The sequence below is a fragment of the Cyrtonyx montezumae genome, unplaced genomic scaffold (assembly GCF_038088225.1).
Source record: "Cyrtonyx montezumae isolate F1298 unplaced genomic scaffold, pur_monq_1.0 scaffold_3, whole genome shotgun sequence".
NCBI classification, from domain to species: Eukaryota; Metazoa; Chordata; class Aves; order Galliformes; family Odontophoridae; genus Cyrtonyx; species Cyrtonyx montezumae.
The window spans coordinates 110,579,012-110,606,999 of NW_027072034.1; the positions used below are offsets into that span (position 1 = coordinate 110,579,012).

Sequence of the window (27,988 nt, forward strand, 5' to 3'; positions counted from 1 at the left end):
CACGCGGGGCACGCCGGGAGATCCCCGCCCCGCAGGACTACCCATCCCAGCGTGCCCCGCGGCGCCGCGCGTCACTCCGGCGAGCGGCGCCCCGCGCGGGACGGCCCTTTGCGACGCAGCGCCGCGCAGCCAATGGGAGCGGGGAGAACAAAACTGCCGGCTTTCAAATCCTCCGCCTCCGCCCGCCCCTCCCCCACCCGAGACGGCGACAGCGGCGTGACGCGGCCCTGTGCCGGCGGCACCCCGTGCCCCGAGGTGAGGTCGGACGGCGCGGTGACCGCTGGGGACCGTTGGGATGGGGCCGTGACCGGGTGGAGGAGGCTCCGCGCGTGGCCCGTGGGCCTCGGGAACCTCGTCCCCACCTGGGACCGTTGTGGGCCGCCGGCGCGTGGGGACGTCGCTCGTGAGGGAGGCAGCGGGGAGCGAGAGCACGAAGGGAGGGAGAGTGAGGTGGGTAACCTTGGGCCGTCAACGGGCGTGTCTCCAGCTCGTGTTTTGCCACGAGTGTCTCTGAAATCTCTATTTTTCCGAAGGTTTTCTCGTGGGAAATCTGGCAGCGGAAGAGCCCTCGGGTAGGTAAGTGGTGCGGCTGGTGTTCGCAGTAAAACACGCTGCGGGACGCGCTGGGAGTTGGTGTGCTGGAATTAGGCAGTTGTCAGTCCGTATGAAAAAGAAATAGGTAGGGGTGGCTCTCCCGGATTTCTTGGGACTCAGACAAACCGTCTTCTCTGACAGTTACATTGTGACACTGGCTAAGATACAGGCTTAAACTTCCGGAGTCAAGCCAGAGAAGTCAACCTTTCTCCTGTGGTGCCATAATGCCAGGCCCTATGCCAGTTTGAAGACCATAAAGCACATTTCCTGTCTTGGCTGGACTGTTCTACCTCACCCGCCCATATAGTCCACTTCTGGCACCTTCTGACTTCCCTCTGTTTGGGCTGAAGAACAATGGACTCTGAGGGAAACATTTTCGTTGCAACGATGCTGTCATAGCAGCTGTGAAACAGTGGATCGTCTGCACTGGTGCAGATTGTTGTGAGCATGGCATGTAGGCTCCATTTTATCACGGGCGAAAATGCACGGCTTATGGTGGTGCCTACACTGAAAAATAGTGTTTTGTAGCTGAGAATTTGCTCGGTCAAATAGTGTTTTTGTATTTGTAGTAGTTTCCATAGAAATAAATAAGAGGCCTTGCTTTCAGAGCAAACTATGTACCACACATGATTTTTCTGCAGCTCTGTGGTTATGGAACTGTGCTGACTTAGGCACTACTGGGGATGTTGCTGAAAGGAGAAACAGTTGTGTTTGTTCTGGCTGGGTTTGGAGAAAAGGGGAAAAAAAAACCAGTGCAACATGTATTACTAAGGGGTGGGGCTAGGGGAGAGAGGAGTGCATCTTAATTGTGGAAGTGTTGCACCCAGGACTAGCATCTTAATGCGGTCTTTTCTGGTGGCTTTAGCCTAGTGCTTATTTAGGAAGTGTAACAACTTCATCAAAACCCAAGTCACTTCTGTAGTGGGAGAATCAACACCGTCTGGCTGGCTTTGAAATGTTAATCTAGCCTGGTGTGAGCTATGGGGAGAACAGTAATGAAAACTCAGTGAGGTATCTCAGGAAATAAAACCTGCACATCAGTGATTATAAAGATGATTAGTAATGCAGATTACATATTATAGTTTGTCTTTTTGATGTTGACAATTTTTTTTTCAGTTAACAGCTCTTAACATTGGGAAAGGAGGAAAAATGGCATCAGAAGACATTGCCAAGCTTGCAGAGTCACTTGCCAAAACCAAAGTGGGTGGCGGGCAGTTGAGCTTCAAAGGCCAGAGCCTTAAACTCAACACAGCTGAAGATGGTAAGAGAAAATATATGTGTAGATCAACGTTTCTGTTGCGTGAAAAGACAGCATGTTCTTTACAGATATAATTTGATCTGCTGTGTGCCTTTGGTACTGATTCAGATGGTGGTGTTTTTTGTATGCCATATAATAGTGGAAAGCCACTGAAATTTGAGGAAAATGAGTTTGGGAGTTTGGGAATGCTAGTGGCAGGAGAGAGCCTGCAGCCTGCATCATTGCCTTTTATAGGAGTATTCCAGAGTACAATTGTTCTGCTCTGCCTTGTTTGCTGCACAGGCATCTACTTTTGCCAGTCAGTGGGAACTTCTTCCTGTTGATGTGGCACCAGTTGCTGCAGTATTTTAGGCCTTTTGTCTTTGTTGATGCCCGCATTCCTAAACTGTGTGCTGAATGACAGAGGAATCAAACTTACATAGCCATCCTCATATTTGAAAAAGTGATAATAGAACTAAACCATGAAAGAGGAGGGAGGATGGTGAATGGAGAGTGTTCTCTCTAGTGACCTGACACTGTAGCTGTGTTCTTCATTGCTATTTCAGGATTCTTTCAGGTAGTGTTATCAGATGCTCTTGCTAGAAGTAGAGTTTAGCAAATACTTCTACCTCAGTGTGTTACTGTTATTGTGGTATCTAAGATGGTAGTTAAGGAGGCCAACAAGGCTGTGTGTTTTTTGCAGCTGAAGAAGTGATCAAACAAATAGAGGAATTTGATGGGCTGGAAGCATTGCGTCTGGAAGGCAACACAGTGGGTGTGGAAGCAGCAAAGGTTATTGCCAAAGCCTTGGAGAAGAAGTCAGAGCTCAAGGTGAGATGTTCAAGTGGATGGTGGGGGTAGAAAAAGTTTTGTAGAAATACTGAAGGCCTTTCTGCATCCTGCTTGCTGGAGCTTGCCTTGAGTTAGCCCCAAAGCTAAGAACAACCATATGAAAATACAGCAGAACTTGAAGACTTCAGGGTAGTGGGAGGAACACTTTCTGCATTCCTAACTCTTCCTGTTCAAAAAGCTTCTAATCTTAAAGCTGGGAAGTTGTGCAAGAAAGAGCCTTTCTGTGGAGTCAGCATCTATAGACAAAGATGTGTGGTCACGAAGCTGAAGTTCTGATGGCAAAGCTGAAGAATGGTTAGATCTTCTGGGAATGATGTTTTGTACAGTAGCCTAATAATGAAGGAATTGATGGAGGAAATGCACCAGAAGGTTTTTCTGTGTCCAGGCCAAATTTCCCTACTACCATTCCTATCTAATGTTAGAAAGGTGCTGTTGTGCTGGAGGCACTGCTCTTTGCAAGAGGGGAGTATGAAACATTGATTCATCCACTTGTGGCTATTCAAGTCCGTCCAGATTGTTGAGCTCCATACCTTAGTAAAATATACATTCCTGTCCTATCCTTCTTCAGTTTCCTGCTATTTTTTTCTTTTGGTAAGTTTCTCAGCAGAAAAGAATTCCAGCTCAAATGCAAGCAGCAATTCTTGTATACTGTTATTTACAATGTGCATTTCAGTGGCTTAACGTCCTTCCATGAAAGCAGTTGTAGTATTGGTTGTCACAGTTCCTTAGCACAGTCAGATGGCAAGTCTAAGGGGCAGTAGACAACATCAAGCTGTCCATAGAAATGTAATGCATTTTGTATGTGTAAATTTCTGTACAACTGTGTCCTAAATATTTTTCATTGCTCCTGTCTGCATGTTTCTTATTTTAGAGGTGTCATTGGAGTGACATGTTTACTGGGAGGCTAAGGTCTGAGATCCCTCCTGCTTTGGTAAGTAAAAACTAGATCTGAGACTTCCAACTAATATAACTTTTCTCACCTGTCATGTTTTTTGTGGGAGTGTATTTTTGAGACTTCGTTAGCATGGAGTGAGGTTTTTCTCAATGCTGTTAACGCTGTCTCAGAATAAGTAATGTGTTTTTAGCTCCTTCTGTATGAGTTGGAGAAGTGTTGATAAAAGGCCAGTGCAGTTCTGTATTAGTGAAGAAGGAAACTCTAATTTGACAAATGTATATTTGACCTAAAGGGATAGTTCTTGGTAACTTCCTTGCAGTTTTCTTTAGCTTAATTTGGATAACTCCTGTTCTGGCTTTAGCTGTGATGTTAATATTTCTCCATGTAACTTTGCAGAACATCTTCAATATGGAATTTTTTTAAATTTTTCCTCTGTCTCACTGCTGCAGTGCTGCTGTCAGTAACAGTCAGTCCACTCCTTCCCCTCACCCCTGTCACGTGTTTCCCTGCAGATCTCTTTGGGAGATGCACTCATCACTGCTGGAGCCCAGCTGGTGGAGCTGGACCTGAGTGACAATGCCTTTGGTCCAGACGGTGTGCGTGGCTTTGAGGCACTGCTGAAGAGCCCTGCATGTTACACCCTGCAGGAACTCAAGCTCAATAACTGTGGCATGGGCATTGGTGGTGGCAAGGTAAAGGTTGTTGCCTCATTGGGAATGAGGTCAGAGCCAGGACTTCGACTTCACTACACGGAATCACTGAATGATTGGGGTTGGAAGGGATCTTTAGTGATCATCTAGATCAACTTTTCTGCTCAGAGCACCCAGACCAGGTTCCTCAGGGCTGTATCTAGTCAGGTTTCCAGTGTCTCAAAGGATGGAGACTTCACGGTCTCATCTACCCCAGTGTTTGACAGCCCTCACAGTAAAAAGTGCTTGGTTTTTTTGTGTTTTTTTTTTGTTTTGTTTTTTTTTAGTATGTGTGTTTTTAATGGAATTTTCTCTGCATCAATCTGTACAGATTTGTCTGGCACTGCCTTCTTTACAGCACTTTCTCCCATGGCAACCCAGTAGGCTTTCTTGGCTCCAAGTGCTTGTTGCTACTTCGTGGTCCACTTCTCAGCCATCAGGATTCCCAGTTGTTTTTTTTCCTTCACCAAGCTGTTTTGCCATCGTTTGGCACCCAGCATTCTGCATAGGGCTATTCCTCCCTGGTAGCAGGATTTAGTATTTTCCTTTGATCTTCATGAGAATCTTCCTGTCCCACTTCTCCAGTCTGTCTTGATCCCTTCCCTGTGTTTGTACTGACAAATTCCTGAAATATAATAAGCTTACCTGTTTTTCCATGATAGGAAAACAGGTCTGTCTTAAACTTTAGATTCCATGTCAAGAGAGCTAATATCCTTGCATGTGAGAAAACCAAACCTAGTACTGAAGGATGAAGCAGAAAAGCAGGACAGAATGTCATTATTATTAAGACCCATTCATGTACATATTTAGTAACCAAATGTTAATGGGATCGATGTGTTCTACTGCAAAATTGTCACTTCTGTCCTAGGGGACTCTGTGCAAATGTTGCAGCAACAGTTTTCATGTATAACCTATTGTAGAAGCAAGTGAGTTTTGTCAGTGTCTGAAGTACTGTTGCTTGAGAGTTGGGTATACAAAACATTTGGGTCCTTTCACAATGAAATGGTGAGGTAGTATAAACTACTTCTGCTTCCTTTAGATACTGGCTGCTGCCCTGAAAGAGTGTCACAGGAAATCAAGTGCCCAGGGCAAGCCTCTTGCTTTGAAAATATTTGTGGCTGGAAGAAATCGTCTGGAGAATGATGGTGCCACTGCCCTGGCTGAAGCCTTTGGAGTAAGTATTGAACCAGATCTTGACAGCAAGTGGGAGCAAGGTATATTTAAATGCTAATGTTAAAAAACATTAAACAGATAAAACATGCAGGGCTTGCCACAACCTGGAGGCAGTGGCTGGCTGTCAAGTCACTTGAAGTAACAATGCTCTTTGCTGCACACTGCAGTCTTCAGTCTTCAATGGGTGTGATTAGAGTGGATGACTGAATGTTTCTGTGACCTAAGTTTCCAAGCAAGTACCTAGTTGCTGCCTCAGTTACCCGAGGGAGAAATAGGTATCTCCTTTAGTAAATTGTTGGTCCTACTCCTTTTCCTCTCTTTGTGCTAATGGATGTTATCTGGTACTGGGGTAGGTGGAGCAAGGGATTAGGTACTAGTTATTTCTTTGCCTAGTTGTTAAGTCAGCTGGCAGAAGCAACCTACTATTTTTGCCAGCATCATTCTGTGAGAGCTCAACTTTCTCTAGCTGTCACTGATCAGCTTTCACTTTTGTTGGAGGAAGAGAAGTCCTTGTGTTTGGTGCCACCTACATCTTTTTTTTTCTTTCTTCCAGTGCTGCTAAAAGTATCCTCTGAGCTATAATGCATATTGTAAAGTGTGTTAACGATGATTTTGCAGCTTATAAGTTGCTCTTTTTGTAGAGGTCTTTTGGATGTGATTTTTGACTAACTGGTAATTCTAGCAAAATGAGACTGGTTAAATATTTGAGAGGCATGTAACAAGGTGATTCAAGAGGAACTGAGGCCCAGTGATTCTATGAAAGTTGGATTCCTTACTGTGTTTTACGATATGCATGTGAGACCTTGCATTGTTAGTGGGCTCTCTTTTGGCAGGCAGTTGTGGTGTTAGCTGGGTCTTGGTGGGCGAGTACTGAGTGATTGCATTGCAGCTAACATTTTTCTTCTCTTCTGACTTAGTAAAGAGCTTTTATCTCAACCCATGAGTTCCATTTTGTTTTCAGTACTCTTTTATTCCACTAGGAGGGAGGGTGAGCAAACATCTGTGTGGTGCAGAGCTGCCTGCTGGGTTAGACAAGAAAGAGAGTTCATTCTGATTTTCTTATGAATCACAGAATTGTAGGTGTTGGCCTGTAGAGATCATCTAGCCTTATGCATCTGCTTAAGGGAATGTGTAGATCTTGATGGCAAAAGTATAATAACTAGTGATTCTTTTTCTTGGTTTGTTTGAGGGCTGTTTAACCACAGATACAGAACTCTTGTTTTGAGGTATGTAGAGCAGGCATTCTAGCAGGCAGCTACCCCCTGTAACTTCTGAATTGCAATAAACCAATTTTGAGCAAATCCTAAAGAGAGGAACCCTGTATTCTTAAGTTGAAATGTGTCTTCTAACAGCCTTTTTTGCATCTGCATCCTTTCACAGATCATTGGGACTCTGGAAGAGGTCCATATGCCGCAGAATGGAATCAACCATCCTGGCATCACAGCACTGGCCCAAGCCTTTGCTATCAATTCACTGCTTAGGGTTATAAATTTGAATGACAACACCTTCACAGAGAAAGGAGCTGTGGCCATGGCAGAGGTGAGTTGTCACAAGCAGTTGATTTGTCTTCTACCTTTCAGACACTTCAAATGTAGGTAGTTAGTATCAGCATGTGGGTTGGTGTGAAAGACCCTCCTGTTAATTGGAGAGAGACAGTTGGTGCAGCCGCATGCCACAGTGAAGTGGGAAGGATGACCTTCCAGAAGTGGTATCACATTTGACTCACATGTCTACTTTAAACTTTGTGTTATCCTGCAGACTCTGAAGGCGCTTCGGCAGATTGAAGTGATCAACTTTGGAGACTGCCTGGTGCGTTCCAAGGGTGCTCTTGCTATTGCTGATACTCTTAAAGAAGGACTTCATAAGTTAAAGGTATTGCCTTCTGCTGTTCAGCTTTTGAGTCTCTTTTGAAAATTACTTTTCTGTTTCTTGGTTTCACGTCCATTCTCCTACTCCTACTGATTACTTCAAGGTGGCTTTCACCTCAGTGCAGCTCTGTACCCCCAACTGAAACTGATAAGTTGTAGATTAGTGGCATCACTGCATCCACCTGAGAATATTCCACGTGAAAGTGTACCAGTAGTCTGATTGGGCTCCACTTTGTTTTTTAAGCTGCTGGTTCAGCTTAGCAAGTGCTCTCCAGAAAGTGATAATGGAAATGCCTGCTTTTAGAACCTCTGAGAGTCATGAGAGCAGACTGAGATATCTCTCTTTGTGAATGCCTTGTAATGTCTACATCAAGTCAGTGTCGATACACTTGTCACCTTTTTTTGTTTTGGGGATGTATCAAAGGTTCCTTCTACTGGATCCACCAGAATTTATTTCTGAGTTTCCCAGGTAAACTTAAGTAAGGATTCTAATAGGGTTATCTTCGTGAACAGCTGGAAATTAAACCCTTTTCTCTTCCAGAGCAGAAGTGGTTAGGGAAGTATGAAGCAATAGTAGCTGATTCATTGTGTTCAAGAGTAACTTCCCTTTAACTGTTAATATTAAATCTCATCTCGAGAAAGGATTGACAGAACATGATGTGGAGTGATGGTGGAATAGGGTAGTTTGTCTTTAGAAGGCTTTAACTTGAAATGTAAACACTAGAAGGCAAACATGTAGTCCATTCAGTTGAGCAGCTACTGTTCCTCAGTCAGACTTGGTGTGTGAGTTCTGACCTAGTCACGTGCCTGACGGCAGGGCTCTGCTCATGTAGAGTGTGCTTAGAAGCAAAAATTGAAGGTTTTGGGGAGAAGATAACACAACAGGGCTGTCCCTGCTACCCGAGCAGACTGGACCTGCTGCTGAATCCCAGAGCAGCTTATCTTCTGCTGCAGTGGGATGAGAGGAAATTAGGGAGCTAATGCTCCTTTATTCCTTTAAGTGGTTCCAGAATTCCTCCCACTGGTTCTCTAAGAGGTGCCTCTTGAGTAGGTGAGGATCTCCAGCCAGCTAATTGCCAAGGGCTGAAACAGATGCTAACTTTTAAGTGAGAAGTCATAACAGTATGGTCTTTGTGGTTGTTTCACTTAAGTGGTTGCTTTTAATGACTGTTTCAAAATGCTTCTTTTAAATGAAGTAGAGAAATGTCACTATATTTCCAATTAAAAATCTGTTTTTTGTAAGAGCCTCTTCAAATGAGTATCTTTCTAGAAAGACTGTGAGCATGTGAAGCTTATGGGGCTGATGGATATTATGGGAATTGTGTAAATAAATGTGGTTGTTCTTTTCTTCTTAGGAACTGAATTTGTCCTTCTGTGAGATCAAACGAGATGCTGCTCTGTCTGTAGCTGAAGCTATTGAAGATAAAGTGGAGCTGGAGAAGCTGGATCTCAATGGTAAGTAACTCGCTAGGTAAAAACACATCTAGTCTGATCCCAACTAGAAACTGCTAGAAGAGTGATTGCAGTACTGCAATTTCTAGCATTTAAAAAATGGTTATGTGGGAGTAGCTGAACTTGAGTGATGCTGGGATAGGAAGTGGTTAGATTCTGAAAGCAGTCTTAAGCCATGAACTCAACCAGTTGCCAGTTCAGCAGTTTCAGTACATCCCATAACGTAGAAAGATTGGAATGATACCTGTAGCTGTTTGCAATAAAACTTTTTAAAACGGTTCAGTGTGCTCTTAGATACTTCAAAATTGTGAGTAAAATCCTTTGTGCAGGTCTCTACAGAAGAGAAGGAGACTTTGACCTGTGTAGACTTTTGCCCTCTGTACCCTGAGCTGTGTTTCAGAACTGCTGGGACTAACAGCTGTTTACAGAACTAGCAGGAAGTTTCTCCGAGCCATTCTGAGTAGCTGAGGCTTTGTCTTTTCTCCAAATGTTGTGTAATGCTTCTGGAATCTATTAAACAGCTGTTTGATCCTGATAACTGAAGTCTGCATTGCTGCCTCCAGGGCTTGATGTAGAAGTAACTGATATTTTTAGTTATTTTTTTTTTTAACTTCGACGGATATAGATAAGAGTTTTTAACAATGTTCCCAAGAAGAAGCTTGTGTGCATCTTTTAAATCTACCCCCTTTTCCCTTCAATCTAGGTAACTGTCTGGGAGAAGAGGGATGTGAGCAACTACAGGAGATCCTTGAAGGCTTCAGTATGGCAGCTGTGCTGGGATCATTGAGGTAGGCAGGGCACCAAAATTTAAATGAGGAGTTTTCCACCAATTTTTATCAACACTTTGTTTAATATTAGAACTGAAGCACTGCAGTTGGATTTTGGTCTGAGTGTGGTGTGGAGTGCTGCGAAAGGATTCCATAAGCAGGAGGCTGCTATTTTGTTCTTGGAAAAGAAAAGTTGTATACCAGTGTATAGGAATTGCAAGTATGTAATTAATGTAATATGTGAACTCTCAAACTTCAGTGATGATGAAGGGGAAGAGGAAGATGAAGAAGAGGAGGAGGAGGAGGAAGAAGAAGAGGAAGAGGAGGAGGATGAAGAGGAGGAGGAGGAGGAACAGCAACAGCTGAAGGAAAGAGGACAGGGAGAAAAGGAATCAGTGACTCCTAAGAAGATAATTGATTCACAGGTAAGTTTACTTTAGGATGCATTTGTTTCCTTACTGGGGAAATGCTAAGGAGGAAACAAGATCTAGAGTGAATTTGAAGTGCTGGCAGGAGTTCACATTCCTGTGTGGATTGGCTCTGTGGAAAGAGGCAGGGAGTTAACATGCAGGAGATAAAGAAAATGGTGACTGTTTTGTTAAAGGGTGCATGTGCACACACGTGCGTGCTAAAGGCTGAACAGCCATTGTGACAAATGTGGGTAGAAAAAGTCTCCCCATCTTCAGAGTGTGGAAACAACCTTGCATATGCACTGTCATGCAGTCATGTTAGCATATTGTGTTTGTTTCATAAGTTCCTAAGTTCATAAGGTTGGAAAGGACCTATAAGATCATCTAGTCCAACCATCCTCCTATCACTATCTCTACCCAACTACTAAATTAAGTCCTTTAGCACCTCATCTAAACGCTTCTTGAACAGCGCTAGGGATGGTGCCTCAACCACCTCCCTAGGCAGGCCATTCCAGTGCCTGACCACTCTTTCAGAAAAGAAATGCTTCCTGAGGTCTAATCTAAATCTTCCCTGGCGCAACTTGTGGCCATTCCCTCTCGTCCTGAGTTTCAACTCTAGCCTCACTCCAGCCTTAAATAGTGTCACAGTGTTGTCCGTGACAGTGACCCAAGGGAAAACCGAGAAGGGAGAGGGGAGAGAAAAAGAAACTGCGTCAGCGGCCGCGCGGCCGCCCGAGCAGAGCCGCGCTCCGGGAGGGGGAGGGGGAAACGGCGGGAAGGGATGGGTCGACAAGAAAACAACGGCACGATCTGAGAAGGAACGGTAACTTTACTAAATCTAATAAAATTGAACAATTGAAAGAGAGAGAAAAAGTTTCAAACCAAAAGCTGTGAGCTTACGCTAAGGAGGACCCGCAGGGGAAGCACACGTGCTGAACCTCCACGGCAGCCCAGAGCAACGCGCCCAGACCGAGCGCCGCCTGCATCCGGTGCGGAGCTCCGCCCCTCCCCTCTGCTGCTCCCCCAGCATTAACGCCTTCACTGCTGCATGATGCTCTGATGTGGAATACCGGCATCAAAACCACAACATTCCACCCCTTATTCCACATCATCACATCATGCTTAACACACATCTATACATAACCAAACAGTAATAACATGAGTTACATAGAAACATATATATATATATACATACATACACACGTAATTACAGACTGCATTCCCCCAGCATCAAATTCCCTTGTGGGACACACTGGACGTCCCCATTTTTATCCATTACCCACCAGGTGCACCCAGGTCCCTGCGCAAAAACGGTTCCACGGAGGGGTTTGCCCTTTCCAGAGGCTGGAAGGACCCACACCGCTTTTCCCAACATGCTCCTCACATGTACCACAGGGACCTTATCTCCCTCTATGGTCTGTAGGGAGCCGGACTGTGTAGGACCCTCTCGGTTGACTGATCCCCTAGTGTTGACCAGCCAGGTGGCTTCTGCCAGATGCTTCTCCCAGTGCTTGAATGTCCCACCACCCATTGCTCTCAACGTGGTTTTTAACAACCCGTTGTAGCGCTTGATCTTACCAGCAGCTGGTGCATGGTAGGGGATATGGTAGATCCATTCAATGCCGTGTTCTTTGGCCCAGATATCCACAAGAGAATTTTTGAAATGAGTCCCATTATCGGACTCAATTCTCTCTGGAGTGCCATGTCTCCATAGGACTTGTCTCTCGAGCCCTAAGATGGTGTTTCGGGCGGTAGCATGGGGTACTGCGTATGTCTCAAGCCACCCAGTGGTCGCCTCCACCATGGTGAGCACGTAACGCTTACCATCGCGAGTTCGTGGCAAGGTGATATAATCAACCTGCCACGCCTCCCCATATTTATACTTTTCCCATCGCCCTTCCTGCCAGAGGGGTTTCATCCTCTTGGCCTGTTTAATTATGGCACATGTGTCACAGTCATGGATAACCTGTGCAACGGCATCCATAGTTAAGTCCACCCCTCGGTCTCTAGCCCACTTATAGGTCGCATCCCTTCCTTGATGGCCAGAGGTCTCATGGGCCCACCGAGCTAAAAATAGCTCTCCTTTGTTCTGCCAGTCCAAATCGATCTGAGACACCTCAATTCTGGCAGCTCGATCTACCTGATGGTTATTTTTCTGTTCTTCAGTAGCTCGATTCTTGGGCACATGAGCATCTACATGGCGCACCTTTACACCCAACCTTTTTGTTCGGGCAGCAATGTCTTTCCACAGTTCAGCAGCCCAAATAGGTTTACCCTTCCGTTGCCAGTTGTCCTGTTCCCACTGCTGCAACCACCCCCATAAAGCATTTGCCACCATCCAAGAGTCAGTATAAAGATATAGCATGGGCCACCTCTCCCGTTCAGCCACATCTAAGGCCAGCTGGACGGCCTTTACCTCCGCAAATTGGCTTGACTCTCCTTCTCCTTCGGTGGCCTCTGCAACTCGTCGTGTGGGGCTCCACACAGCAGCCTTCCATCTGCGATGCTTCCCAACAATACGACACGATCCATCAGTGAAGAGGGCATACGTCTTTTCATTCTCTAGTAGTTCGTTATATGGTGGGGCCTCTTTAGCACGTGGTATCTCCTCTGATGGGGATGTTCCAAATTTCTTGCCTTCAGGCCAGTCCATGATCACCTCCAGGATTCCTGGACGGTTGAGGTTCCCCATCCGAGCTCGCTGTGTAATCAGTGCAATCCACTTACTCCAGGTGGCATCGGTAGCATGATGGGTGGGGGGAACCTTTCCTTTGAACATCCAATTCAGCACTGGCAGTCGAGGTGCCAGGAGGAGCTGTGTCTCAGTACCAATTACTTCAGAGGCAGCCCGAACCCCCTCGTATGCGGCCAAAATCTCCTTCTCAGTTGGAGTGTAGCACTCCTCTGAACCCCTGTACGCTCTGCTCCAAAATCCAAGGGGTCGGCCTCGGGTCTCCCCAGAGGCTCTTTGCCACAGACTCCAAGTGGGACCTTTCTCTCCAGCAGCAGTGTAGAGGATGTTTTTCACATCCTGTCCCAACTGAACTGGCCCCAGGGCCACAGCACGGGCTATCTCCTGCTTGATTTGCTCAAAGGCCTGCTGCTGTTCAGGACCCCATGCAAAATTATTCTTCTTCCGAGTCACTTGATAGAGGGGGCTTACTATGAGGCTGTAGTTTGGGATGTGCATCCTCCAAAAACCTACTACACCCAGAAAAGACTGTGTCTCTTTCTTGCTAGTGGGTGGTGACATACTGGTGATTTTGTCAATCACATCTCCTGGAATGTGACGACGTCCATCTTGCCATTTTGCTCCTAGGAACTGAATTTCTTGGGCAGGTCCCTTCACTTTGTTCCGTTTAATAGCAAAACCAGCACCCAGAAGAATTTGGATTATTTGCTCTCCTTTTTTAAAAACTTCCTCTGCTGTATCACCCCACACAACAATGTCATCAATATACTGGAGGTGCTCAGGTGCCCCACCCTGTTCCAGTGTGGTTTGAATCAGCCCATGGCAGATGGTTGGGCTGTGTTTCCACCCCTGGGGCAAACGGTTCCAGGTGTACTGAACGCCCCTCCAGGTGAAAGCAAACTGTGGTCTGCACTCTGTGGCCAAAGGAATAGAAAAGAATGCATTGGCAATGTCTATAGTGGCATACCACTTGGCTGCTTTTGACTCCAGTTCATACTGCAGCTCCAACATATCTGGCACAGCAGCACTCAGTGGGGGTGTGACTTCATTCAGGCCACGGTAATCTACCGTCAGCCTCCATTCTCCACTGGCTTTACGCACCGGCCATATGGGGCTGTTAAAAGGTGAGTGAGTCTTGCTGATCACTCCCTGGCTCTCTAGCTGACGGATCAAGTTATGAATGGGGAGCAAGGAATCCCTGTTGGTGCGGTACTGCCGTCTGTGCACTGTTTTTGTAGCGATAGGTACCTGCTGCTCTTTCACTTTCAGTACCCCCACAACAGACGGATCTTCTGACAGGCCAGGTAAAACAGACAGCTGCTGAATGTTGTCTGCATCTACAGCAGCTATTCCAAAAGCCCATCGGTACCCCTTGGGATCCTTGAAATGTCCCCTTCTGAGATAGTCAATACCGAGTATGCATGGAGCCCCCTGTCCAGTCACTATGGGATGCTTCTGCCAGGTTTTACCGGTGAGGCTTATTTCTGCCTCCAACACAGACAGTTCCTGAGAACCCCCAGTCACTCCAGAAATATGAATCAATTCTGTCCCTTTATAACTCGAGGGCATCAGAGTGCACTGTGCACCAGTGTCCACCAGTGCCTTATATCTTTGTGGCTCTAATGTGCCAGGCCATCTAATCCACACAGTCCAATACACTCTGTTATCCCTTTCCCTCCCCTGGCTGAGGGCAGGGCCCCTCTATTGGTTACCTGCAGTGACGGGAGCAATTTCATTGGTGGCTGATCTCTGCTGTAGTTCTCTCACCCGTGCTCGCAGTACAGGAGTGGGTTTTTTATGCCACTTCCTCATGTCCTCTCCGTTTTCTCGTAGGAAGCTCCACATGGCCACACGTGACATGATGTTACTGCCGTCATTTGCTCGTGCAGAGGGGCGGTTGCCTTTGGTGGCCGAGACTTTCAACAGTTTGATAAATTGCTTCATCAGATTCTTTGCGTCATGCTCGTCTTCATCAGGTGTTTCCAATACTGACACAGGTTCATCCCTATTCATCAGTAATGACAGTTCGTCCAGTATAGTTTTCTTTATCTCACCTACTTCTTCTGCTACTATAGCTGCAATGGAAGCACGTGATGGTGGAAACTGTTGTTCAAAGTTTTGGAGTGTAATAGTCAATTCATAAACTGGGAGTCTTCTGTCTTGACCCTCGAATCTATGGAACATTGCTACCAGTGTACTTGCGTACCTCTCTGGTGCTGTTTTTGAGAGCTTGCGATATACATCAGGTGTGCACCTTACTCTATCAGGATCACGGTCCTGGTGTGGATTGTTAGGGACGAAATTGGGATCATACAGCATCTCTACTACGGCTGTTTCTCTCAAAAACTGGATGCCTTTCTCCACGGTGTTCCATCTTTCCACCTTAGGCTCCAGATCATCTTTGTAAGGGTATCTATCCTTTACAGCCACTAGTACTCGTTCCCAGAGGGTAGCGACTCCATTCAGACATCTGCCAATTCCTCTGTCGATAGCTGGGTCTCGGGCAATGCTTGCCAGTTGGCGGGCTTCGCTGCCATCTAGGGACACGCTGCTGGCACCGCTGTCCCAACACCGCAGCAACCAGGTGACAATAGATTCACCCGAGCGCCGTACAAACTCCTTTCTTGAACCTTGTATTTCAGTCATCTTTAGGGGCCGACGAGTAGTGGTAACAGTGACTCCATCATCATCGCTGTCTTCTCCATGTCTCTCACTTTTCTTAGTGGCCTTTTTAGGTGGTGGTGGTGGTGGTGGTGGTGGTGCTGAGGAGGGCCCCTCGCCTGGATCTTCCTTTTTTTTCTCTGCTTCTTCTTCTTTCCGTTCTAGGCGCGAGGATGGCCGTGTCCATTTCTGGCCTTCCACAGGGGCAACCGACACTGATACCGGTGCTTCCTGTGATTGGTCAGGTCTAACTTGGAGGTTTTCATTTTTGCTTTGGACCTTGGTTTGGAAACCATTTCTCTCCAGAATATCAATTATGGCTCGATAAGCACAAGCCAAACCCCAAACAATACATTCCTTCTCAGATCGTCCTGAGTCACATGACTCCTTACCTAAACACTCACTGAATTTCTCAGGGTCCCACAGGTGCTCAAGATCAAAATTGCATAACACCGGGGGTCCCCACGCTTCCAATTTCTTTCCTAATTTTTTCCACCTTCCCTGCCATTCAACACTCTCTGGTTTTGAGGAACGCTCCCTCCACATGATGTAAATTACTATTGCAGAGAGTGCATTCAGAAAAACAGATAACACAGTTGCCGGGCTGACATCTTGAATATAGGTAAAGACCTGAAAAGAGTAATTGGAAACCGTTCCAAATGCCGCATAATCTGTCACGTTAGCCAGGGTGTTTAGGTAGGAGGCATGTAACCCCCTCAGCACACTAAAGTAGCTGTATATCCACATTACTCCGGTGCTGAACGCGAGGAGCTTAAAGAGACGCCAGCATGCTATGAGGTACATGAAAAACCTTAGTCCACTCTGCACCAGATTTACAATGGAGTGCCAATACTGCACTGCCCGCATTCTCCACCAATAATTGTCACGGTGTTGTCCGTGACAGTGACCCAAGGGAAAACCGAGAAGGGAGAGGGGAGAGAAAAGAGAAACTGCGTCAGTGGCCGCGCGGCCGCCCGAGCAGAGCCGCGCTCCGGGAGGGGGAGGGGGAAACGGCGGGAAGAGATGGGTCTACAAGAAAACAACGGCACGATCTGAGAAGGAACGGTAACTTTACTAAATCTAATAAAATTGAACAATTGAAAGAGAGAGAAAAAATTTCAAACCAAAAGCTGTGAGCTTACGCTAAGGAGGACCTGCAGGGGAAGCACACGTGCTGAACCTCCACGGCAGCCCAGAGCAACGCGCCCAGACCGAGCGCCGCCTGCATCCGGTGCGGAGCTCCGCCCCTCCCCTCTGCTGCTCCCCCAGCATTAACGCCTTCACTGCTGCATGATGCTCTGATGTGGAATACCGGCATCAAAACCACAACATTCCACCCCTTATTCCACATCATCACATCATGCTTAACACACATCTATACATAACCAAACAGTAATAACATGAGTTACATAGAAACATATATATATATATACATACATACACACGTAATTACAGACTGCATTCCCCCAGCATCAAATTCCCTTGTGGGACACACTGGACGTCCCCATTTTTATCCATTACCCACCAGGTGCACCCAGGTCCCTGCGCAAAAACGGTTCCACGGAGGGGTTTGCCCTTTCCAGAGGCTGGAAGGACCCACACCGCTTTTCCCAACATGCTCCTCACATGTACCACAGGGACCTTATCTCCCTCTATGGTCTGTAGGGAGCCGGACTGTGTAGGACCCTCTCGGTTGACTGATCCCCTAGTGTTGACCAGCCAGGTGGCTTCTGCCAGATGCTTCTCCCAGTGCTTGAATGTCCCACCACCCATTGCTCTCAACGTGGTTTTTAACAACCCGTTGTAGCGCTTGATCTTACCAGCAGCTGGTGCATGGTAGGGGATATGGTAGATCCATTCAATGCCGTGTTCTTTGGCCCAGATATCCACAAGAGAATTTTTGAAATGAGTCCCATTATCGGACTCAATTCTCTCTGGAGTGCCATGTCTCCATAGGACTTGTCTCTCGAGCCCTAAGATGGTGTTTCGGGCGGTAGCATGGGGTACTGCGTATGTCTCAAGCCACCCAGTGGTCGCCTCCACCATGGTGAGCACGTAACGCTTACCATCGCGAGTTCGTGGCAAGGTGATATAATCAACCTGCCACGCCTCCCCATATTTATACTTTTCCCATCGCCCTTCCTGCCAGAGGGGTTTCATCCTCTTGGCCTGTTTAATTATGGCACATGTGTCACAGTCATGGATAACCTGTGCAACGGCATCCATAGTTAAGTCCACCCCTCGGTCTCTAGCCCACTTATAGGTCGCATCCCTTCCTTGATGGCCAGAGGTCTCATGGGCCCACCGAGCTAAAAATAGCTCTCCTTTGTTCTGCCAGTCCAAATCGATCTGAGACACCTCAATTCTGGCAGCTCGATCTACCTGATGGTTATTTTTCTGTTCTTCAGTAGCTCGATTCTTGGGCACATGAGCATCTACATGGCGCACCTTTACACCCAACCTTTTTGTTCGGGCAGCAATGTCTTTCCACAGTTCAGCAGCCCAAATAGGTTTACCCTTCCGTTGCCAGTTGTCCTGTTCCCACTGCTGCAACCACCCCCATAAAGCATTTGCCACCATCCAAGAGTCAGTATAAAGATATAGCATGGGCCACCTCTCCCGTTCAGCCACATCTAAGGCCAGCTGGACGGCCTTTACCTCCGCAAATTGGCTTGACTCTCCTTCTCCTTCGGTGGCCTCTGCAACTCGTCGTGTGGGGCTCCACACAGCAGCCTTCCATCTGCGATGCTTCCCAACAATACGACACGATCCATCAGTGAAGAGGGCATACGTCTTTTCATTCTCTAGTAGTTCGTTATATGGTGGGGCCTCTTTAGCACGTGGTATCTCCTCTGATGGGGATGTTCCAAATTTCTTGCCTTCAGGCCAGTCCATGATCACCTCCAGGATTCCTGGACGGTTGAGGTTCCCCATCCGAGCTCGCTGTGTAATCAGTGCAATCCACTTACTCCAGGTGGCATCGGTAGCATGATGGGTGGGGGGAACCTTTCCTTTGAACATCCAATTCAGCACTGGCAGTCGAGGTGCCAGGAGGAGCTGTGTCTCAGTACCAATTACTTCAGAGGCAGCCCGAACCCCCTCGTATGCGGCCAAAATCTCCTTCTCAGTTGGAGTGTAGCACTCCTCTGAACCCCTGTACGCTCTGCTCCAAAATCCAAGGGGTCGGCCTCGGGTCTCCCCAGAGGCTCTTTGCCACAGACTCCAAGTGGGACCTTTCTCTCCAGCAGCAGTGTAGAGGATGTTTTTCACATCCTGTCCCAACTGAACTGGCCCCAGGGCCACAGCACGGGCTATCTCCTGCTTGATTTGCTCAAAGGCCTGCTGCTGTTCAGGACCCCATGCAAAATTATTCTTCTTCCGAGTCACTTGATAGAGGGGGCTTACTATGAGGCTGTAGTTTGGGATGTGCATCCTCCAAAAACCTACTACACCCAGAAAAGACTGTGTCTCTTTCTTGCTAGTGGGTGGTGACATACTGGTGATTTTGTCAATCACATCTCCTGGAATGTGACGACGTCCATCTTGCCATTTTGCTCCTAGGAACTGAATTTCTTGGGCAGGTCCCTTCACTTTGTTCCGTTTAATAGCAAAACCAGCACCCAGAAGAATTTGGATTATTTGCTCTCCTTTTTTAAAAACTTCCTCTGCTGTATCACCCCACACAACAATGTCATCAATATACTGGAGGTGCTCAGGTGCCCCACCCTGTTCCAGTGTGGTTTGAATCAGCCCATGGCAGATGGTTGGGCTGTGTTTCCACCCCTGGGGCAAACGGTTCCAGGTGTACTGAACGCCCCTCCAGGTGAAAGCAAACTGTGGTCTGCACTCTGTGGCCAAAGGAATAGAAAAGAATGCATTGGCAATGTCTATAGTGGCATACCACTTGGCTGCTTTTGACTCCAGTTCATACTGCAGCTCCAACATATCTGGCACAGCAGCACTCAGTGGGGGTGTGACTTCATTCAGGCCACGGTAATCTACCGTCAGCCTCCATTCTCCACTGGCTTTACGCACCGGCCATATGGGGCTGTTAAAAGGTGAGTGAGTCTTGCTGATCACTCCCTGGCTCTCTAGCTGACGGATCAAGTTATGAATGGGGAGCAAGGAATCCCTGTTGGTGCGGTACTGCCGTCTGTGCACTGTTTTTGTAGCGATAGGTACCTGCTGCTCTTTCACTTTCAGTACCCCCACAACAGACGGATCTTCTGACAGGCCAGGTAAAACAGACAGCTGCTGAATGTTGTCTGCATCTACAGCAGCTATTCCAAAAGCCCATCGGTACCCCTTGGGATCCTTGAAATGTCCCCTTCTGAGATAGTCAATACCGAGTATGCATGGAGCCCCCTGTCCAGTCACTATGGGATGCTTCTGCCAGGTTTTACCGGTGAGGCTTATTTCTGCCTCCAACACAGACAGTTCCTGAGAACCCCCAGTCACTCCAGAAATATGAATCAATTCTGTCCCTTTATAACTCGAGGGCATCAGAGTGCACTGTGCACCAGTGTCCACCAGTGCCTTATATCTTTGTGGCTCTAATGTGCCAGGCCATCTAATCCACACAGTCCAATACACTCTGTTATCCCTTTCCCTCCCCTGGCTGAGGGCAGGGCCCCTCTATTGGTTACCTGCAGTGACGGGAGCAATTTCATTGGTGGCTGATCTCTGCTGTAGTTCTCTCACCCGTGCTCGCAGTACAGGAGTGGGTTTTTTATGCCACTTCCTCATGTCCTCTCCGTTTTCTCGTAGGAAGCTCCACATGGCCACACGTGACATGATGTTACTGCCGTCATTTGCTCGTGCAGAGGGGCGGTTGCCTTTGGTGGCCGAGACTTTCAACAGTTTGATAAATTGCTTCATCAGATTCTTTGCGTCATGCTCGTCTTCATCAGGTGTTTCCAATACTGACACAGGTTCATCCCTATTCATCAGTAATGACAGTTCGTCCAGTATAGTTTTCTTTATCTCACCTACTTCTTCTGCTACTATAGCTGCAATGGAAGCACGTGATGGTGGAAACTGTTGTTCAAAGTTTTGGAGTGTAATAGTCAATTCATAAACTGGGAGTCTTCTGTCTTGACCCTCGAATCTATGGAACATTGCTACCAGTGTACTTGCGTACCTCTCTGGTGCTGTTTTTGAGAGCTTGCGATATACATCAGGTGTGCACCTTACTCTATCAGGATCACGGTCCTGGTGTGGATTGTTAGGGACGAAATTGGGATCATACAGCATCTCTACTACGGCTGTTTCTCTCAAAAACTGGATGCCTTTCTCCACGGTGTTCCATCTTTCCACCTTAGGCTCCAGATCATCTTTGTAAGGGTATCTATCCTTTACAGCCACTAGTACTCGTTCCCAGAGGGTAGCGACTCCATTCAGACATCTGCCAATTCCTCTGTCGATAGCTGGGTCTCGGGCAATGCTTGCCAGTTGGCGGGCTTCGCTGCCATCTAGGGACACGCTGCTGGCACCGCTGTCCCAACACCGCAGCAACCAGGTGACAATAGATTCACCCGAGCGCCGTACAAACTCCTTTCTTGAACCTTGTATTTCAGTCATCTTTAGGGGCCGACGAGTAGTGGTAACAGTGACTCCATCATCATCGCTGTCTTCTCCATGTCTCTCACTTTTCTTAGTGGCCTTTTTAGGTGGTGGTGGTGGTGGTGGTGGTGGTGCTGAGGAGGGCCCCTCGCCTGGATCTTCCTTTTTTTTCTCTGCTTCTTCTTCTTTCCGTTCTAGGCGCGAGGATGGCCGTGTCCATTTCTGGCCTTCCACAGGGGCAACCGACACTGATACCGGTGCTTCCTGTGATTGGTCAGGTCTAACTTGGAGGTTTTCATTTTTGCTTTGGACCTTGGTTTGGAAACCATTTCTCTCCAGAATATCAATTATGGCTCGATAAGCACAAGCCAAACCCCAAACAATACATTCCTTCTCAGATCGTCCTGAGTCACATGACTCCTTACCTAAACACTCACTGAATTTCTCAGGGTCCCACAGGTGCTCAAGATCAAAATTGCATAACACCGGGGGTCCCCACGCTTCCAATTTCTTTCCTAATTTTTTCCACCTTCCCTGCCATTCAACACTCTCTGGTTTTGAGGAACGCTCCCTCCACATGATGTAAATTACTATTGCAGAGAGTGCATTCAGAAAAACAGATAACACAGTTGCCGGGCTGACATCTTGAATATAGGTAAAGACCTGAAAAGAGTAATTGGAAACCGTTCCAAATGCCGCATAATCTGTCACGTTAGCCAGGGTGTTTAGGTAGGAGGCATGTAACCCCCTCAGCACACTAAAGTAGCTGTATATCCACATTACTCCGGTGCTGAACGCGAGGAGCTTAAAGAGACGCCAGCATGCTATTAGGTACATGAAAAACCTTAGTCCACTCTGCACCAGATTTACAATGGAGTGCCAATACTGCACTGCCCGCATTCTCCACCAATAATTGTCACGGTGTTGTCCGTGACAGTGACCCAAGGGAAAACCGAGAAGGGAGAGGGGAGAGAAAAGAGAAACTGCGTCAGTGGCCGCGCGGCCGCCCGAGCAGAGCCGCGCTCCGGGAGGGGGAGGGGGAAACGGCGGGAAGAGATGGGTCTACAAGAAAACAACGGCACGATCTGAGAAGGAACGGTAACTTTACTAAATCTAATAAAATTGAACAATTGAAAGAGAGAGAAAAAATTTCAAACCAAAAGCTGTGAGCTTACGCTAAGGAGGACCTGCAGGGGAAGCACACGTGCTGAACCTCCACGGCAGCCCAGAGCAACGCGCCCAGACCGAGCGCCGCCTGCATCCGGTGCGGAGCTCCGCCCCTCCCCTCTGCTGCTCCCCCAGCATTAACTCCTTCACTGCTGCGTGATGCTCTGATGTGGAATACCGGCATCAAAACCACAAAACCACAACAAATAGTTTTCACGTGGAACAAATTCTGACCTGATATGCCTTTGCTGTACCAATTTATTTGCTTTTAAGAGTAAACTTGAGGTGGATTCTGCCTGTTTCAGGATTCAACTCCAGTGCCATCTCCTCCTGTGGATGTTGCCACATTCCTTGCTTTCCCATCCCCAGAGAAGCTGCTGCGGCTCGGGCCGAAGTGTTCTGTGCTGATAGCTCAGCAGGTAGGTGACCCCTTATTTGCTGCACTTGGCACTCTGGCAGGATCATTTAATCCCCAGAAGTGGTAACTTCGTCTGGAGTCTCAGTCTGGCTTCTTCTCTCTAGTGGTCCTGAGGGACCTCATGGAAGCAGACAGTGCATTTAATGCTTACATTGGCCCCCTAGGTTTTATGCAGAGTAACTTTATGTCAGAGTGTTGCTTATGTTTCCCAGTGTGGCCAAGGCAAAACTGATGTTAGCCAGCTGGAGGCTGTAATCTTACCGCTGCTGTTGCCGAGATCCATCTTCTCTTATTTGGCTGCCTGTTAACTTACTCTTTTTCCTTGCTTTTCAGACAGATACCTCTGATGTAGAGAAAGTAGTTACAGCTCTTTTAAGGATATCTTCAGTCTTCAAAGATGAAGCCCCAGTAAAAACAGCGGTGCATGAAACAACAGGTGACTGGACCTTTCTTCACTTAACAGTGCAATGCAATGCAAAGGAAGGCCCCCATGGGCTGGCCTGTTCATTTGGTTTGACTCTGGCAACAGGAAACCCCAGATTACAAAGTACCAAGCAGTGTCCTGCTGTTGTATGGAGTGGAAGTAAAGCCTTGTTCTAAACAAAGGAGAACTTAAGCTTCCGTGATAGCTCTTCCTGACTACCCCTGCTTCTTAGGGAAAAATAGTATCTAGTAATTGCTTTCCTTCCAGAAAAGCAACTATGAGCTGATGATGAAGTCCCTAGTTAAACCCTGGTGCCAGGCCTTATACTTAAGGACTGGATCTTCTCTGTCTTGGTTTTAGAGGTTCTGCCTAATTCCTGGGGAGACAGGGTCTTAAGGCAGATTACCTCTCAGATTCCTTCAACAAATGACTGGTATGATCAGTCATGATCTTAAAATCTTTTCCAGGGTCCCTTTCTGTATTGTTTGATGTGATGCATTTCTTTTTTAGATGCCTTGATGAAAAAAGCCTTCTCTTCTGCCACGTTTAATTCAGATGTGTTCATCACAAGACTCTTGATCCACATGGGGCTACTTAAGGTGAGGAAACAGGAAAGAGTTAAGTTATGGTCTGCTTAGGCTGTTGAAAACCAGTCTGGTTGGGTTTTGGGCAATTATGTTGCCATGGAAACAGTTGGGTGCCTGTGCATGCCTGATGCCCAGGGACAATAGAAGTCTGCAGGACCAGCAAAAATTGCAGGATGGTGTTAGGATGAAGGTGATGTCAGCAATTTGGACCTCTCCCATTCAGCGTGCTCTCTATTCTCAGTCCATCCCCTAAAGGCAGGGAGGGTCCTGCTGCTGGACTACAGTCTTACAGATGTCTGTTTAAAAATATATATATAAATAAATAAACAAAAACTCTTATGTCCAGGAGTCTGATTTGTAATATTATTAACTGTGGTCCTTTAGGGCACATTTTAGTAGCATGTCTCAAACAAATATCCAAGTTCTCATGTTTGATCAGTAGCATTAACTTCACTCTGGATTCTCTTTGTGTTGTTCTAATGTCAAATGCAGCTTTATATGGTATAATTTTTCTCCCAGGAGGCAATGGGAGATCAGTAGGAAGCCTGCAAGCTGCATGAGAATACCTGTAGTGTTCCTTCAGTGAGATACCTCAGGGAGAGGCCCTGTTTGCAGACTGAAGTATTTTTTCCTATTAGGGCTACAGGGATCGGTTTTTCTCAAGACTTGAAACTGAAAATGGAAGCTTGCACCAAGGTGATTCTAAGCTGCTGTATGTCTATATTCTAGCAGCCTGGTCTTAATTAAGTTTATAAATCTCCTTCTGCTAATATCTAGTTCAGGGAACGGGAGGCTGTCAACGTGCTGCATGCATCTGAATGTCCTTAAAAATTCATTTAGCCTGTCCCTATGTAGATTCAAAATGAGACCAAAGCTGAGTATCCAACTTCCTGGGTCTACAGAACTGCCTTGGTCATCTACAGCGAGTTAGTCAGAGACTGTCTGATGCTTGATTTTCTATCTTCTTGTCCTTTTCTCAGAGTGAAGAGAAGATCAAAGCTGTCCCGAGCCTCCATGGTATTCTCATGACTTTGAACCATATGGTCCAGCAGGATTATTTCCCTAAATCCCTGGCCCCAGTTCTCTCAGCTTTTGTCACAAAGTGAGTACGGTACTCATTGTGCCATCTTCTCCATGAGAGGTGGTGAACTTGAGGGTTAATAGCTTACGTGTAAACTGCTCTTTTTGAGTCTGCTAAATATCTATTCTAAAGTTAAGGATGAATAATTTGGCCCTCTAGCTTTATATCTATCCTGCTTACTTGCTTATTTGAGGCCTCTGCCTCAAATAGCAGCAGTTGGTGCAAACTGTGAGTAAGAGGAACGTAGGCAGGTACTGGTAGTCAGTCTCCTCTTAGCTCTGCTGGGCTCAGAAGCAGGCTGTTATGAGGTGAGGGTTGTTGCAGGTGGTGTGGCTGATGCTGTGAAAGCTGATGTATAGCAGTGGCATGTATCCTGCAACCAGCCATGCTAACAGCAGTTCTGGAAAGGGAAACTGTAACTGTATCACTTCTGGAGCAGTCATTCTCCTTTCTGTAGCAGTCTGTGATATTGTAGGTAGTGCTCTCTGTTCCAAAAAGTAATGAAAGTGGGGGTATGGGCTGTGAGCAGCATCCATCTTACTCTGCTGCTCTGTCCTTATTTTCTTTTCTGGACACAAGAGGGTGTTGCGAATCCACCCGTGCTTCTGCACGAGCCTTTAGGAGAAAACAGTGTGAGTGGAGGTCTGCCTGTCCTCTTGAGGCTTTCCAGAAGCTGTGGTGGTTTTGAGGGAGAGTTGGACTGGATTACACGGCTGTTCTTTTTCAACTGTACACTGCAGAGCAACAGGCAGTTTAATTCCACAGCAAGGAGGAAGCTCCACAGTGTAAGAGGAGGGGGTGCAGGATGAGTGGGTTTGGCTGTGATCAGCAGCAGCTTTCAGTGTCTGTGCTCCCAGAAACGGGGCGCTGCCTACATACAGTCAACCTGCTCCATACAAACAGGGTTAGCTCTTCCAAACACGATGATTGAAATCCCTGGAGGTTCATAGCTGGGTTGGATGGGGCAGCCTGAGCTGCTGGGTGGCAGCCCTGCCCACGGCATGGGGTGGGACTGGGTGGGCTTTGAGCTCCCTTACAACCCAACCATTCTTTGATCCTATGAATATCCCACTGAGACACTCTGAAGATAAACTGCAAATGTTCCTGAATATGTGGAACATGAAATGGCTTTTGTGGGTCTAAAAGCAGTTAACTCTTCTCCAGGATACGGTTCAGTTAAACCACAGCGCACGTGAAGCTCTGTACCAAAGGATCCTCTGCAACTATTGCTCTTATTGTACTGTAAATCTGGAGATGAAGCTTTTGCTCTTAACTGGATGTTTCCACCTCTATTTCTGCTCTCCCTTCTCCCACTTTGAGCAGGCCTCGCCGCTATCCCTTATTAAAGGTTATTTTGCTGTCCTGGTATGCAAGAGGAATAAAATTAGTGATTTCCATTCTCAAAACAGTAGAAAAAATTGGATTAAAATTCTTTGATGAGAATATCCTAATGGATGTATGCAGGCGGTTAGAAGCTTGGAGAACAGTTAAGCTGTGGAAGTAGAGGTGTGCATCACTTGGGAGACGTGGGCAAGTGCTGCAGTGATTTAATCCTCATTGTCCCTGATGAGACTGCAGTTCCCTTTATTGAGAAGGGTGTGTCCTGTGCATGGGAACCTCAGCACTGCATGCTATTTCTGAAGCCAACAGATGCTCTTAGGCTCCAAAGTCAGGGAGGCAAAAGGTTACACTGCTTCTTTTTGTAGACTTAAAAATCCTGAGGACTGAAGTTGGTAAGATGTGAGCATAAACAGGCTTCTCTTAAACATTTTGGTGCCCTAAACACAATCTGTAGAGAAGAGCCCATTGCAGGAAGGAAAGGGGGATTATCTTCACACCTACTTCCTGCTCCCAAAAATGAGGCACAGGGCTGCTGCCCTTCTTTGTACCTCTGCAAATAAACGTTCTGATTCTTGGCAGCTGTCTCCTCGACTCAAACTCTAACAAGAGAGAGAATTGCTTCCCATTCAGAGCATGCTGCAGACAGAGATCGGGGAGAGAACTGATGGGAAAAGATGTGTAGGCTGTTGGGCACGCAGGCTCTGTGTGTTTGAGATCGTGTTTATTTGGGCACTTAGAATTTGATAACAATGCAATTTTTAAGTTTCGCTATTGTAAATAATTCTCTTCTTCCCACAGACCAAACCGCGCTCTCGACTCCTGTTCCTTTGCCCGCCACATGCTTTTACAGACCCTCCACCAGCTGTGAGAGGCAGAGATGTGCCCTTCCCTCCCCGTAGGACTGTCCTCAGCAGAGAACTCAGCTGCACAATGGGAGTGGATCCTGGAGCCCACGCAGACATGCTGTCTTTTTTGTTTGCTTTTTCCCCTGTTGGAGGTCTGTCCTTCTTGTTTTCATAAACTCGGACGAATCCTGCTGATTTTTCTTTGTTTTAATCTGTTCCTCATGAAGTGGCCCCCTGATCTGCAGGGCTGCTGCCTACGCTCTGAGCTCAGCATGAATCGAAGAGTCCCTCTCCACTTCCGTAGCACTGGCAAGGGTGTGCCACGATGAATGCAGAGCCTGGAAGAGCTCTCATCAGGATCAACCCCTGTTGTTCGTTTTATTTTATTAGACTGCGCAGGAGGGCAGTGCTGCTGCTGCTGCTTCTCAAGCCAGGGGAGTGCTTGATGTGCCCCCTCCCAGCTGCTGCTGGGTCAGAGGGGCAGGGTCTGCTCCTGATTCCTCTTTCGAGTCCGTTTCTCAAAGGCACTGTGTGGCCAATGTGTATTTTAGGATACTGCTCCCCTGCTAGTGTGGCTTGGAGTGTCCGTGTCGTGTGGCTGACCCCGGTGGCCGTTGTTTAAGGGAGCAAGCATTTTGTTGTAATCTTTTTTTCCTCGCTTCTTGTGTAGTTTCCCTTTTCCCTTCCTTTTCCTTCCTCTTCTTAGCTAAATAGGCTTGGTCTGGAAATGAATACAATCCATGAAGTCCATGTGAAGTGTGTTCCCTTTCTCCCTTCTGTATTAACTTTGGAAGAGTGGGGCTGTGCATGTGTTTGAAAGCTGAGCGCAGAACTGGGGCAGCAGTGATGTTCTTCGGGGAGGGCAGCTCTTGTCCTTGCATGGAAGGGGTAGCAGGAGCTGCCCCTAACTCTTTCCACATGGATGGTTCACCTGCCTGGGTGTTGATGGCAGCTACCTGCACTTGTCTTCTGGGCTTCTGAGAATCAGCGCCTCTCTTTGGGGTAGTAAGGAATAATTCCCTTCATCTGATGCTGATCCTTCCCTCTCTGCTTGTAGTTGAAGGAAACTGTTCATCCTCTCCCTGGCCCTTATTTGTGGCACTGAGATGGATGTGGATTAAGTAACTGTAAGGGGCAGCCCCAGTAGGATGCAGGAGCTGCTGCTGTTTGCTCACAGGGTTTGCAGGCAGTGCTTGCAGGAAAGGAAATAAAGTAGTATTCTCGAGCTCTGTGCACGCATTCTCTGCTTGAATTCTTCCACCCTGGGGCCCTG

General features: G+C 47.1%; 1 protein-coding gene across 3 annotated transcripts; it reads left to right on the top strand.

The window, feature by feature from the left end:
• Positions 1 to 195: 195 nt before the first annotated feature.
• Positions 196 to 27,463, top strand: RANGAP1 (Ran GTPase activating protein 1). 3 transcript variants are annotated; one of them, XM_065742965.1, is made up of 17 exons: positions 196 to 260; positions 534 to 576; positions 1,718 to 1,855; positions 2,535 to 2,662; positions 3,555 to 3,614; positions 4,091 to 4,270; positions 5,307 to 5,441; positions 6,821 to 6,979; positions 7,199 to 7,312; positions 8,664 to 8,763; positions 9,464 to 9,548; positions 9,787 to 9,952; positions 22,325 to 22,438; positions 22,771 to 22,873; positions 23,372 to 23,460; positions 24,429 to 24,550; positions 26,669 to 27,463. In XM_065742965.1, the coding sequence occupies exons 3-17, from the start codon at positions 1,744 to 1,746 to the stop codon at positions 26,736 to 26,738; spliced, it is 1,737 nt and encodes a 578-aa protein (XP_065599037.1). In that variant the 5' UTR covers positions 196 to 260; positions 534 to 576; positions 1,718 to 1,743; the 3' UTR covers positions 26,739 to 27,463. The 3 variants fall into 3 exon arrangements, with proteins under 3 accessions (XP_065599037.1, XP_065599038.1, XP_065599036.1); XM_065742966.1 differs by lacking the exon at positions 196 to 260 and having other exon boundaries at positions 539 to 572; XM_065742964.1 differs by lacking the exons at positions 196 to 260; positions 534 to 576 and adding an exon at positions 661 to 679.
• Positions 27,464 to 27,988: the final 525 nt, after the last annotated feature.